Raw genomic sequence first — 12,313 nt, forward strand, 5'->3', positions numbered from 1 at the left:
CATCACCATATGTTATGCTGTATAGTGCTGAAATTATGTGGCCCTTTAAGAAAAGGATAGCAATAATAATATATACAGTATTTCATACTGAGAAGAAAATACTGGGGAGTTTCCAAAAAGAGAAGCATAGAGAAAGGAGAGAGAGAAGAGTCTTAATAGGGTGGCTACACTGTATTAGAATTGGATGTATATGGTGCAGGGTATGTATGTAGTATGGAATGTATAGCATATGGGTCAGAGTATGTGGTATAATGAAATGTATAGCATATGGTGCAGGGTATGTAGTATAATGGAATGTATAGCATATGGGTTAGGGTATGTGATAACATGAGATATAGGGTATAATATGTAGGTAGTATAGCACATGGGGCAGGGAACACAGTATAGGGGGTCTATTGTATAGGGTACACAATACAGGGAGGGCATGCATTGTTTAGGACACACAGCTTCTGGTAAAAGTAACCAGCACTGAAATGCCAACATGATATATGGCACACACTATGCATCTTTAGCATATGGGAAGGTAGCAAGCTGCATAGGAATGGGGAAGAGGGTATAGGAGGGCAGAAAGGGACCAGCATGCTCTGCACAGTATGAAAGTGCCATATTGGATACAATAGTGCCAGCAAAGGATATATAATGTATTCAAAAGTGCCAGCATGATATATATATATATATATATATATATATATATATATATATATATATATAATGTATACAATAGTGCCTGCATAGGATATATAATGTACACAATAATGCCAGCATGAGATATATAATGCATACAATAGTGCAAGCATGGGATGCCAGCAAGTTCCCCATAGAGTACAGCGGAGACAGCATGCGTTGGTGACGTACAGCCTTAAAACAGGAGTGGCAGCATGTGGTGTATATAAAGTATATAAGTACATTCTAAACATCAGTCCCAGCATGTGGTACAGAGTACACACAAGACAATCTTAGTGCTTAGTGCCCCCATAGTGTGCCCCCCTCTCCTCTTACCTCCATCTGGGGCAGAAGATTGGGCTGATGCAGCCCGGACACGTTGCAGAGTTGTAGTCTGGAATGAATTGTGAATTGAGATCCGCCTGCCGGGAGGAGACTCCCCACCACAACTACTCCTCCTTCCTTCTTCTACTGGTACTACTCCTCCTTCACTCTATATAAATCCTCCTTCTCTCCTCTGCCTTTATTAGTTCTCCTCTGATATGCCTGTGCTACTCTTTCTTCCCTCATCTGTCTGTACTACTTCTCCCTTCCATCCTTATCTCTGCTACTCCTTTCCTCCTCTGTCTGTACTATTTCTCCTTCCCAACCTTATCTCTACTACTCCTTTCCTCCTCTGTCTATACTATTTCTCCTTCCCAACCTTGTCTCTGCTACTCCTTTCCTCCTCTGTCTGTACTATTTCTCCTTCCCATCCTTATCTCTACTACTCCTTTCCTCCTCTGTCTATACTATTTCTCCTTCCCAACCTTGTCTCTGCTACTCCTTTCTTCCTCTGTCTGTACTATTTCTCATTCCCATCCTTATCTCTACTACTCCTTTCCTCCTCTGTCTGTACTATTCCTCCTTTCCATCCTTATCTCTACTACTCCTTTCCTCCTCTGTCTATACAATTTCTCCTTCCCAATCTTATCTCTGCTACTCCTTTCTTCCTCTGTCTGTACTATTTCTCATTCCCATCCTTATCTCTACTACTCCTTTCCTCCTCTGTCTATACTATTTCTCCTTCCCAACCTTGTCTCTGCTACTCCTTTCTTCCTCTGTCTGTACTATTTCTCATTCCCATCCTTATCTCTACTACTCCTTTCCTCCTCTGTCTGTACTATTTCTCCTTTCCATCCTTATCTCTACTACTCCTTTCCTCCTCTGTCTGTACTATTTCTCCTTTCCATCCTTATCTCTACTACTCCTTTCCTACTCTGTCTATACTATTTCTCCTTCCCATCCTTATCTCTACTACTCCTTTCCTCCTCTGTCTGTACTATTTCTCCTTCCCATCCTTATCTCCACTGCTCCTTTCCTCCTCTGTCTGTACTACTTCTCCTTCCCATCCTTATCTCCACTGCTCCTTTCCTCCTCTGTCTGTACTACTTCTCCTTCCCATCCTTATCTCCACTGCTCCTTTCCTCCTCTGTCTGTACTATTTCTCCTTCCCAACCTTATCTCTACTACTCCTTTCCTCCTCTGTCTATACTATTTCTCCTTCCCATCCTTATCTCTACTACTCCTTTCTTCCTCTGTCTATACTATTTCTCCTTCCCAACCTTATCTCTACTACTCCTTTCCTCCTCTGTCTGTACTATTTCTCCTTCCCATCCTTATCTCTGCTACTCCTTTCCTCCTCTGTCTGTACAATTTCTCATTCCCATCCTTATCTCTACTACTCCTTTCCTCCTCTGTCTGTACTATTTCTCCTTTCCATCCTTATCTCTACTACTCCTTTCCTCCTCTGTCTGTACTATTCCTCCTTCCCATCCTTATCTCTACTACTCCTTTCCTCCTCTGTCTATACTATTTCTCCTTCCCAACCTTATCTCTACTACTACTTTCCTCCTCTGTCTGTACTATTCCTCCTTCCCATCCTTATCTCTACTACTCCTTTCCTCCTCTGTCTGGCGACCAGAACTGGACAGAATACTCCAGATGTGGTCGGCCAGATTTTTTTTTAAAGTGGAAGGATTATAGTTTTATCTCTGGAATATATCCCTTTCTTTATGCATGCTAATATTCTGTCAGCTTTGGCAGCTGCCGCTTGACATTGCATGCTATTGCTTAGTCTATCCTCTACCAAGACTCCCAGATCTGTACTATTCCTCCTTCCCTCATCTGTCTGTACTATTCCTCCTTCCCTCATCTGTCTGTACTATTCCTCCTTCCCTCATCTGTCTGTACTATTCCTCCTTCCCTCACCTGTCTGTACTATTCCTTCTTCCTTCATCTGTCTGTACTACTCCTCCTTCCTTTATCTGTCTGTACTACTCCTCCTTCCTTCATCTGGCTGAACTATTCCTCTTTACTTTATCTGTCTGTACTATTCCTCCTTCCTTTTCTGTCTGTACTATTCCTCCTTCTCTCCCCTGCCTGTACTACTTCTCTTTCCCTCATCTGCCTGCAATACTATTTCCTTTCATCCTTTGCCTGTTCCAACACCCCTTCCCTGATCTGCCTGTACTACCGGTACCCCATGTACTTCTCCTCCTTCTCTCCTTTACTTGCACTACTCCTTCTCCCTTTCTATCTCTGTACAACTTCTCCTTCCCTTCTCTCTCTGTACTACTCATTATTCCCTCCTTCTGTCTGTATTATTTCTCCTTCCTTTGTTCTACTATTTTTACCTCCTCCACCTGTACTCTTCATCTTAAACTCTTTGTGTACTACTCCCTCTGTTCTCTGGCTGTACCACTCCTTCCCATATCCCATGCTACTAATCCTCTTCTCCTTTGTCCTGTGGTCCTCTGACTGCACTACTGCTACTCCTGTGCCTGTACTACCCCCTTCTCCCTATACAGTAGTTCTTGTCCTTTCCTCCTAGCACTGTACTTCTTCTCCTTGTACTATTTATCTTCTCATCCCCTCTGATTGTACTACTTCTACCATTCTTTGCTGAGTGCACTGACTGTACAACTCTTCCTCTCCTCTATTTGGACATCTCATTCTCTATGTTGACTTTCATACTCCTCTTACTATACCACTTCCTCTTCTTATCATTGTAACACTGTTTTTCCTCCACAATGCATTTACTACTCTTCCTCTCCATCCTCACCTGCCACATATTTTGTCTGTTGTTGCTTCATCCTCCCTCTGATCACCAGTATGATCAGGCCTGTTAAGATATTGCTTGTGACAGTCTTCCTTCATCTGCCACAATGTTATCCTCATCATCACTGCTACTAAGTCTGGTGCTACAACTGATTATTATTCTTCCTCCTTCTAGCCTTCAAATGTTCATCACTGTTGCTACATAACTTGTTGAAACCATTATCTGCTACATTGTTAGTTATGTAATTATGAAGCCATTGCTGTTCCATCTTCCCCCATTACTAGAAGTAATGCCTAATATAGCTAGTAACAATCTCCCTCCATCCATAGCTGAGCTTCCCATCCTCTCACTGCTTTGATAATGATTTCCTCTCCTCAGCAGCGCTGTATCCCATTCCTGATCATCCTGACACTAATTACTGGAAATAATGACCCTCCTAATCCGCACCGCTGCCGGGTATTAGTGCGGAAACCAGAAAAAACAATCTGACATTTTATAATTCATTGTTCTAGTGTCATTGGATGTATAGGCTGATCCTGGAGCATCTTCTGCTTTTCTACCACTGAGGGGGAGCAGAAGGAGGTGATGGTAATGATGATGATGATGATGATGGTGTGAAGAGTGTGGTAAAGTTTAGCAACCACATCTTTCCTCAGCTTGGAGCAGTCAGAGTTACTAGGGGGTTCTGGCACTTATACATTATCCTGACTGAATATTAACTAAGCCTACTTATTTAGTGACCCGTAGGCCCCTGTGGGGAAATAAGGTGTAAGCTCCTCTATATACTTATACAGAGTGTGATTGCGGGGGCACATTAGAGTGTAAGCTTCTCAGGTGCAGAGACTGATGTAACTGGCTCAGTGATCTCTGTACAGCATGCAGACAATGTCAGAGCGATATAAACGTATTATATTGGTGTGTGACTGTGGTGGGGGGGGGGGTGCTCTTCTGGTGCAGAGACTGATGTAACTGGATCAGCGTTATTTGTATAGTACTGCGGAATATGTCAGAGCTATATAAATGTATAATAAATGAGTGTGTGAATGTGGGGGGGGGGGGGACATTAGAGTGTAAGCTCCTCTGCTGCAGACTGATGTAACTGGCCTAATGTTCTCTGTATAACACTGCAAAATATGACAGAGCTATGCACGCATATTATAATGGTGTGTGTCTGTGGTGTGGGCATTAGAGTGGAAGCTTCAGTGGTTCAGCGACTGATGTGACTGTCTCAGTGTTCTCTGTACAGCACAGTGTAATATGTCAGAGATATGAAAGTGTACATTTATAATAGTGTGTGATTGTGGTGGGGCATTAGAGTGTAAGTTCCTCTAGTCCAGAGACTGATGTGATTGGCTCATTGTTCTCCATACAACACTATGGAATGTGTAAGCGCTAAATAAATGTATAGTAATACTGTGTGACTGTGGTGGGACATTCGAGTGTAAGTTCTTCTGATGCAGACACTGATGTGACTGTCTCAGAGTTCTCTGTACAGCACTATATAAATTTATAAAACAGTACTTATAGATCCAGTTTTTACATCATTTTCTGATGGTCATGGCATCTTGTCCAAAAATCGGGTTGCCTGTCATACACATAAAGCACTATTAAAGACCATATTCAGAGAGTAGTGGTTAATGATTCATGCTCTGAGTGGTCTAAGGTTATCAGTGGTCTACCCCAAGGTTCAGTGTTGGGACCATTACTTTTTACTATATTTATAAATGATATAGGGTCTGGGATTAAAAGTACCATTTCAGTGTTTGCAGATGACACCAAGCTATGCAGTGGAATAACTTCCTTACAGGATGTCTCCAACTTACAAGCCGACCTCAATGCACTGTTTATTTGGGCAGCTATGTGACAAATGAGGTTTAATATTGATAAATGTAAAGTTATGCACTTGGGGGCCAAGAATATGAATGCATCATACATACTAGGTGGAGTAGAACTGAGGGAATCAATGCTGGAGAAGGATCTGGGTGTGTTGGTAGATCATAAGCTTAATAATAGCATGCAATGCCAAGCTGCATTTTCCAATGCGAACAAAATCCTTTCTTGTATTAGGAGAGGTATGGACTCTCTGTCCAGGTATGGACAGAGAGAGAAAAATAATTTCCCCCTGTACAAATCATTAGTAAAAACTCATCTGGAATACGCAGTTCAGTTTTTGGGCACCATTTTACAAAAGGGATATCAGGGGACGGGAGAAAGTGCAGAGAAGGGCAACTAAACTGATAAGAGGCATGGAGAAGCTCCCTATGAGGAAAGATTAGAGGAACTGAATTTATTCTCTCTTGAGAAGAGGAGATTAAAGGGGGATATAGTGAATTTGGTGTTTAGTTATTCACTTTTATCACAGAGGACAAGGTCATCACAGAGGACAAGGGGGCACTCTTTACATCTGGAGGAAAAGAGATTTAATTTCCAAATATGGAAAGGTTTCTTCACACTAAGAGCTGTGAAAATGTGGAATAGACTCTATCAAGAGCTGGTTCTGGCCTGCTCAGCTTGCTTTATAGCAGTGGTGGCGAACCTTAGCACCCCAGATGTTTTGGAACTACATTCCCCATGATGCTCAACTACCCTGTAGAGTGCATAAGCATCATGGGAAATTAAGTTCCAAAACATCTGGGGTGCCAAGGTTCGCCACCACTGCTTTATAGTGATTCTAAAGACTCTTTTTATTTTCCGTTAAAAATAATAAACATGTTATACTTACCTGCTCTGTGTAGTGGTTTTGCACAGAGCAGCGCACAGAGCAGCCCCGAGCCTCTTCTTCTAGGGTCCCTCTTCAGTGCTCCTGGCCCCTCCCTCCTGTTGAGAGCCCCCACAGCAAGCAGCTTGCTATGGGGTTACCCGAGCCATGCATGTGTCTTTTCAGACATAGAGCCACGCCCAGTTCCGCTCCCTTTCTCTCCTCATTGGCTCACTGACTTGGATTGACAGCAGCAGGAGCAAATGGCGCCGGGCTGCTGCCTCAGCCAATGAGGAGGGGAGTCCCAGACAGGCGAGCCTCTCGTGCAAAATCACTGGGTCCAGATAGATCTCAGGTATGTATGAGGGGGCTGCCGCACACAGAATGTTTTTTTATCCTAATGCATAGAGTGCATTAAGATTAAAAAACTTTCTGCCTTTACAACCACTTTAAAAAAAGTACTGGATTCTGGGACATACTAAAACATTTAATGTGAAAATGGCTTAATGTAGCTTAATGTGTAATAAAGTGCCTAAACCATAACCAATTGCCCTGAAACTTTGCACAGACTAAGTTTTTAACTGTTCTAATATATCCTAGAAGTTTCATGTAGTTTGGTCTTCCACGAGGCAAACTGGGGACATTAAGCTTGTTTTTTGGGGAGCTTAATGTGGCTTAACGTACAAAAAAGAGCTTAGATGTGAACCAATTTCCCCCAAACTTGGCACAATAGAAGAGTCTATCAATTCAAACATATTCTGAAAATTTCAGATCATTTGGTAAATCACACCAAAAGTTATTCACATTAAGCTATTTTTTTACAATACTAAAACGTTTAATGTCCACGGCTTAATGTAAAAAAAAGAGCTTAATGTACCAAAATGTGCCTAAACCTCAACCAATTGTCCTGAAACTTTGCACAGCCCAAGTTCTGCACTTTCCAAAGCTATCCCGGAGGTTTCATCGATTTTGGTCTCCCACGTGGAAAACTGGGGACATTAAGCTCTTTTTTTGGGGCGCTTAATGTGGCTTAACGTACAAAAAAGAGCTTAGATGTGAACCAATTTCCCCCAAACTTGGCACAATAGAAGAGTCTATCAATTCAAACATATTCTGAAAATTTCAGATCATTTGGTAAATCACACCAAAAGTTATTCACATTAAGCTCTTTTTGTACAATACTAAAACGTTTAATGTCCTTAGCTTAATGTAAAAAGAGCTTAACGTACCAAAATGTGCTTAAACCTCAACCAATTGTCTTGAAACTTTGCACAGCCCAAGTTCTGCACTTCTCAAAGCTATCCTGGATGTTTCATCGATTTTGGTCTCCCACACGGAAAACTGGGGACATTAAGCTCTTTTTTTGGGGCGCTTAATGTGGCTTAACGTACAAAAAAGAGCTTAGATGTGAACCAATTTCCCCCAAACTTGGCACAATAGAAGAGCCTATCTATTCCAACATATTCTGAAAATTTCAGATCATTTGGTAAATCACACCAAAAGTTATTCACATTAAGCTCTTTTTAGCAATCATAAAAACGCATAGCTTAATGTGAAAAGAGCTTAACGTACCAAAATGTGCCTAAACCTCAACCAATTGTCTTGAAACTTTGCACAGTCCCAGTTCTGCACTTCCCAAAGCTATCCTGGAGGTTTCATCGATTTTGGTCTCCCACACGGAAAACTGGGGACATTAAGCTCTTTTTTTGGGGCGCTTAATGTGGCTTAACGTACAAAAAAGAGCCTATATGTGAACCAATTTCCCTCAAACTTGGCACAATAGAAGAGTCTATCTATTCCAACATATTCTGAAAATTTTAGCTCATTTGGTAAATCACACCGAAAGTTATTCACATTAAGCTCTTTTTAGCAAACATAAAAACGCATAGCTTAATGTGAAAAGAGCTTAACGTACCAAAATGTGCCTAAACCTCAACCAATTGTCTTGAAACTTTGCACAGCCCAAGTTCTGCACTTCCATCAGCTATCCTGGAGGTTTCATCGATTTTGGTCTCCCACACGGAAAACTGGGGACATTAAGCTCTTTTTTTGGGGCGCTTAATGTGGCTTAACGTACAAAAAAGAGCTTAGATGTGAACCAATTTCCCCCAAACTTGGCACAATAGAAGAGTCTATCTATTCCAACATATTCTGAAAATTTCAGATCATTTGGTAAATCACACCAAAAGTTATTCACATTAAGCTCTTTTTAGCAATCATAAAAACGCATAGCTTAATGTGAAAAGAGCTTAACGTACCAAAATGTGCCTAAACCTCAACCAATCGTCTTGAAACTTTGCACAGCCCAAGTTCTGCACTTCCATCAGCTATCCTGGAGGTTTCATCGATTTTGGTCTCCCACACGGAAAACTGGGGACATTAAGCTCTTTTTTTGGGGCGCTTAATGTGGCTTAACGTACAAAAAAGAGCTTAGATGTGAACCAATTTCCCCCAAACTTGGCACAATAGAAGAGTCTATCTATTCCAACATATTCTGAAAATTTTAGCTCATTTGGTAAATCACACCAAAAGTTATTCACATTAAGCTCTTTTTAGCAAACATAAAAACGCATAGCTTAATGTGAAAAGAGCTTAACGTACTAAAATGTGCCTAAACCTCAACCAATTGTCTTGAAACTTTGCACAGCCCAAGTTCTGCACTTCCCTCAGCTATCCTGGAGGTTTCATCGATTTTGGTCTCCCACACGGAAAACTGGGGACATTAAGCTCTTTTTTTGGGGCGCTTAATGTGGCTTAACGTACAAAAAAGAGCCTAGATGTAAACCAATTTCCCCCAAACTTGGCACAATAGAAGAGCCTATCCATTCCAACATATTCTGAAAATTTCAGATCATTTGGTAAATCACACCAAAAGTTATTCACATTAAGCTCTTTTTAGCAATCATAAAAACGCATAGCTTAATGTGAAAAGAGCTTAACGTACCAAAATGTGCCTAAACCTCAACCAATTGTCTTGAAACTTTGCACAGTCCCAGTTCTGCACTTCCCAAAGCTATCCTGGAGGTTTCATCGATTTTGGTCTCCCACACGGAAAACTGGGGACATTAAGCTCTTTTTTTGGGGCGCTTAATGTGGCTTAACGTACAAAAAAGAGCCTATATGTGAACCAATTTCCCTCAAACTTGGCACAATAGAAGAGTCTATCAATTCCAACATATTCTGAAAATTTTAGCTCATTTGGTAAATCACACCGAAAGTTATTCACATTAAGCTCTTTTTAGCAAACATAAAAACGCATAGCTTAATGTGAAAAGAGCTTAACGTACTAAAATGTGCCTAAACCTCAACCAATTGTCTTAAAACTTTGCACAGCCCAAGTTCTGCACTTCCCAAAGCTATCCTGGAGGTTTCATCGATTTTGGTCTCCCACACGGAAAACTGGGGACATTAAGCTCTTTTTTTGGGGCGCTTAATGTGGCTTAACGTACAAAAAAGAGCCTAGATGTGAACCAATTTCCCCCAAACTTGGCACAATAGAAGAGCCTATCCATTCCAACATATTCTGAAAATTTCAGATCATTTGGTAAATCACACCAAAAGTTATTCACATTAAGCTCTTTTTAGCAATCATAAAAACGCATAGCTTAATGTGAAAAGAGCTTAACGTACCAAAATGTGCCTAAACCTCAACCAATTGTCTTGAAACTTTGCACAGCCCAAGTTCTGCACTTCCCTCAGCTATCCTGGAGGTTTCATCGATTTTGGTCTCCCACACGGAAAACTGGGGACATTAAGCTCTTTTTTTGGGGCGCTTAATGTGGCTTAACGTACAAAAAAGAGCTTAGATGTGAACCAATTTCCCCCAAACTTGGCACAATAGAAGAGTCTATCTATTCCAACATATTCTGAAAATTTCAGATCATTTGGTAAATCACACCAAAAGTTATTCACATTAAGCTCTTTTTGTACAATACTAAAACGTTTAATGTCCTTAGCTTAATGTAAAAAGAGCTTAACGTACCAAAATGTGCTTAAACCTCAACCAATTGTCTTGAAACTTTGCACAGCCCAAGTTCTGCACTTCTCAAAGCTATCCTGGATGTTTCATCGATTTTGGTCTCCCACACGGAAAACTGGGGACATTAAGCTCTTTTTTTGGGGCGCTTAATGTGGCTTAACGTACAAAAAAGAGCTTAGATGTGAACCAATTTCCCCCAAACTTGGCACAATAGAAGAGCCTATCTATTCCAACATATTCTGAAAATTTCAGATCATTTGGTAAATCACACCAAAAGTTATTCACATTAAGCTCTTTTTAGCAATCATAAAAACGCATAGCTTAATGTGAAAAGAGCTTAACGTACCAAAATGTGCCTAAACCTCAACCAATTGTCTTGAAACTTTGCACAGTTCCAGTTCTGCACTTCTCAAAGCTATCCTGGAGGTTTCATCGATTTTGGTCTCCCACACGGAAAACTGGGGACATTAAGCTCTTTTTTTGGGGCGCTTAATGTGGCTTAACGTACAAAAAAGAGCCTATATGTGAACCAATTTCCCTCAAACTTGGCACAATAGAAGAGTCTATCAATTCCAACATATTCTGAAAATTTTAGCTCATTTGGTAAATCACACCGAAAGTTATTCACATTAAGCTCTTTTTAGCAAACATAAAAACGCATAGCTTAATGTGAAAAGAGCTTAACGTACCAAAATGTGCCTAAACCTCAACCAATTGTCTTGAAACTTTGCACAGCCCAAGTTCTGCACTTCCATCAGCTATCCTGGAGGTTTCATCGATTTTGGTCTCCCACACGGAAAACTTGCTAAAAAGAGCTTAATGTGAATAACTTTTGGTGTGATTTACCAAATGATCTGAAATTTTCAGAATATGTTGGAATTGATAGACTCTTCTATTGTGCCAAGTTTGAGGGAAATTGGTTCACATATAGGCTCTTTTTTGTACGTTAAGCCACATTAAGCGCCCCAAAAAAAGAGCTTAATGTCCCCAGTTTTCCGTGTGGGAGACCAAAATCGATGAAACCTCCAGGATAGCTGATGGAAGTGCAGAACTTGGGCTGTGCAAAGTTTCAAGACGATTGGTTGAGGTTTAGGCACATTTTGGTACGTTAAGCTCTTTTCACATTAAGCTATGCGTTTTTATGATTGCTAAAAAGAGCTTAATGTGAATAACTTTTGGTGTGATTTACCAAATGATCTGAAATTTTCAGAATATGTTGGAATAGATAGACTCTTCTATTGTGCCAAGTTTGGGGGAAATTGGTTCACATCTAAGCTCTTTTTTGTACGTTAAGCCACATTAAGCGCCCCAAAAAAAGAGCTTAATGTCCCCAGTTTTCCGTGTGGGAGACCAAAATCGATGAAACCTCCAGGATAGCTGAGGGAAGTGCAGAACTTGGGCTGTGCAAATTTTCAAGACAATTGGTTGAGGTTTAGGCACATTTTAGTACGTTAAGCTCTTTTCACATTAAGCTATGCGTTTTTATGTTTGCTAAAAAGAGCTTAATGTGAATAACTTTTTGTGTGATTTACCAAATGATCTGAAATTTTCAGAATATGTTGGAATGGATAGGCTCTTCTATTGTGCCAAGTTTGGGGGAAATTGGTTTACATCTAGGCTCTTTTTTGTACGTTAAGCCACATTAAGCGCCCCAAAAAAAGAGCTTAATGTCCCCAGTTTTCCGTGTGGGAGACCAAAATCGATGAAACCTCCAGGATAGCTTTGAGAAGTGCAGAACTTGGGCTGTGCAAAGTTTCAAGACGATTGGTTGAGGTTTAGGCACATTTTGGTACGTTAAGCTCTTTTCACATTAAGCTATGCGTTTTTATGATTGCTAAAAAGAGCTTAATGTGAATAACTTTTGGTGTGATTT

General features: G+C 40.7%; 2 protein-coding genes across 2 annotated transcripts in view; one reads left to right on the forward strand and one right to left on the reverse strand.

Moving 5' to 3' along the window:
* BCAT1 (branched chain amino acid transaminase 1) overlaps positions 1-1,074 on the reverse strand; it is a 110,301-nt gene extending 109,227 nt beyond the window's left edge. Inside the window, exon 1 of the mRNA XM_082256142.1 lies at positions 1,000-1,074. Within this exon, the coding sequence (XP_082112268.1) occupies positions 1,000-1,005 (6 nt within the window). The 5' untranslated portion in view covers positions 1,006-1,074. The remainder of the gene's footprint in view (positions 1-999) is intronic.
* A 3,205-nt stretch (positions 1,075-4,279) lies between these two features.
* The window catches only part of LOC309554639 (inositol 1,4,5-triphosphate receptor associated 2-like), a gene marked incomplete at its 3' end in the record, with an annotated part of 74,036 nt that continues 66,002 nt past the window's right edge, over positions 4,280-12,313 (forward strand). The window contains exon 1 of the mRNA XM_082256357.1: positions 4,280-4,345. The remainder of the gene's footprint in view (positions 4,346-12,313) is intronic.

Source organism: Pelophylax lessonae (genome assembly GCF_965119305.1).
Source record: "Pelophylax lessonae genome assembly, chromosome: 4".
NCBI classification, from domain to species: domain Eukaryota; kingdom Metazoa; phylum Chordata; class Amphibia; order Anura; family Ranidae; genus Pelophylax; species Pelophylax lessonae.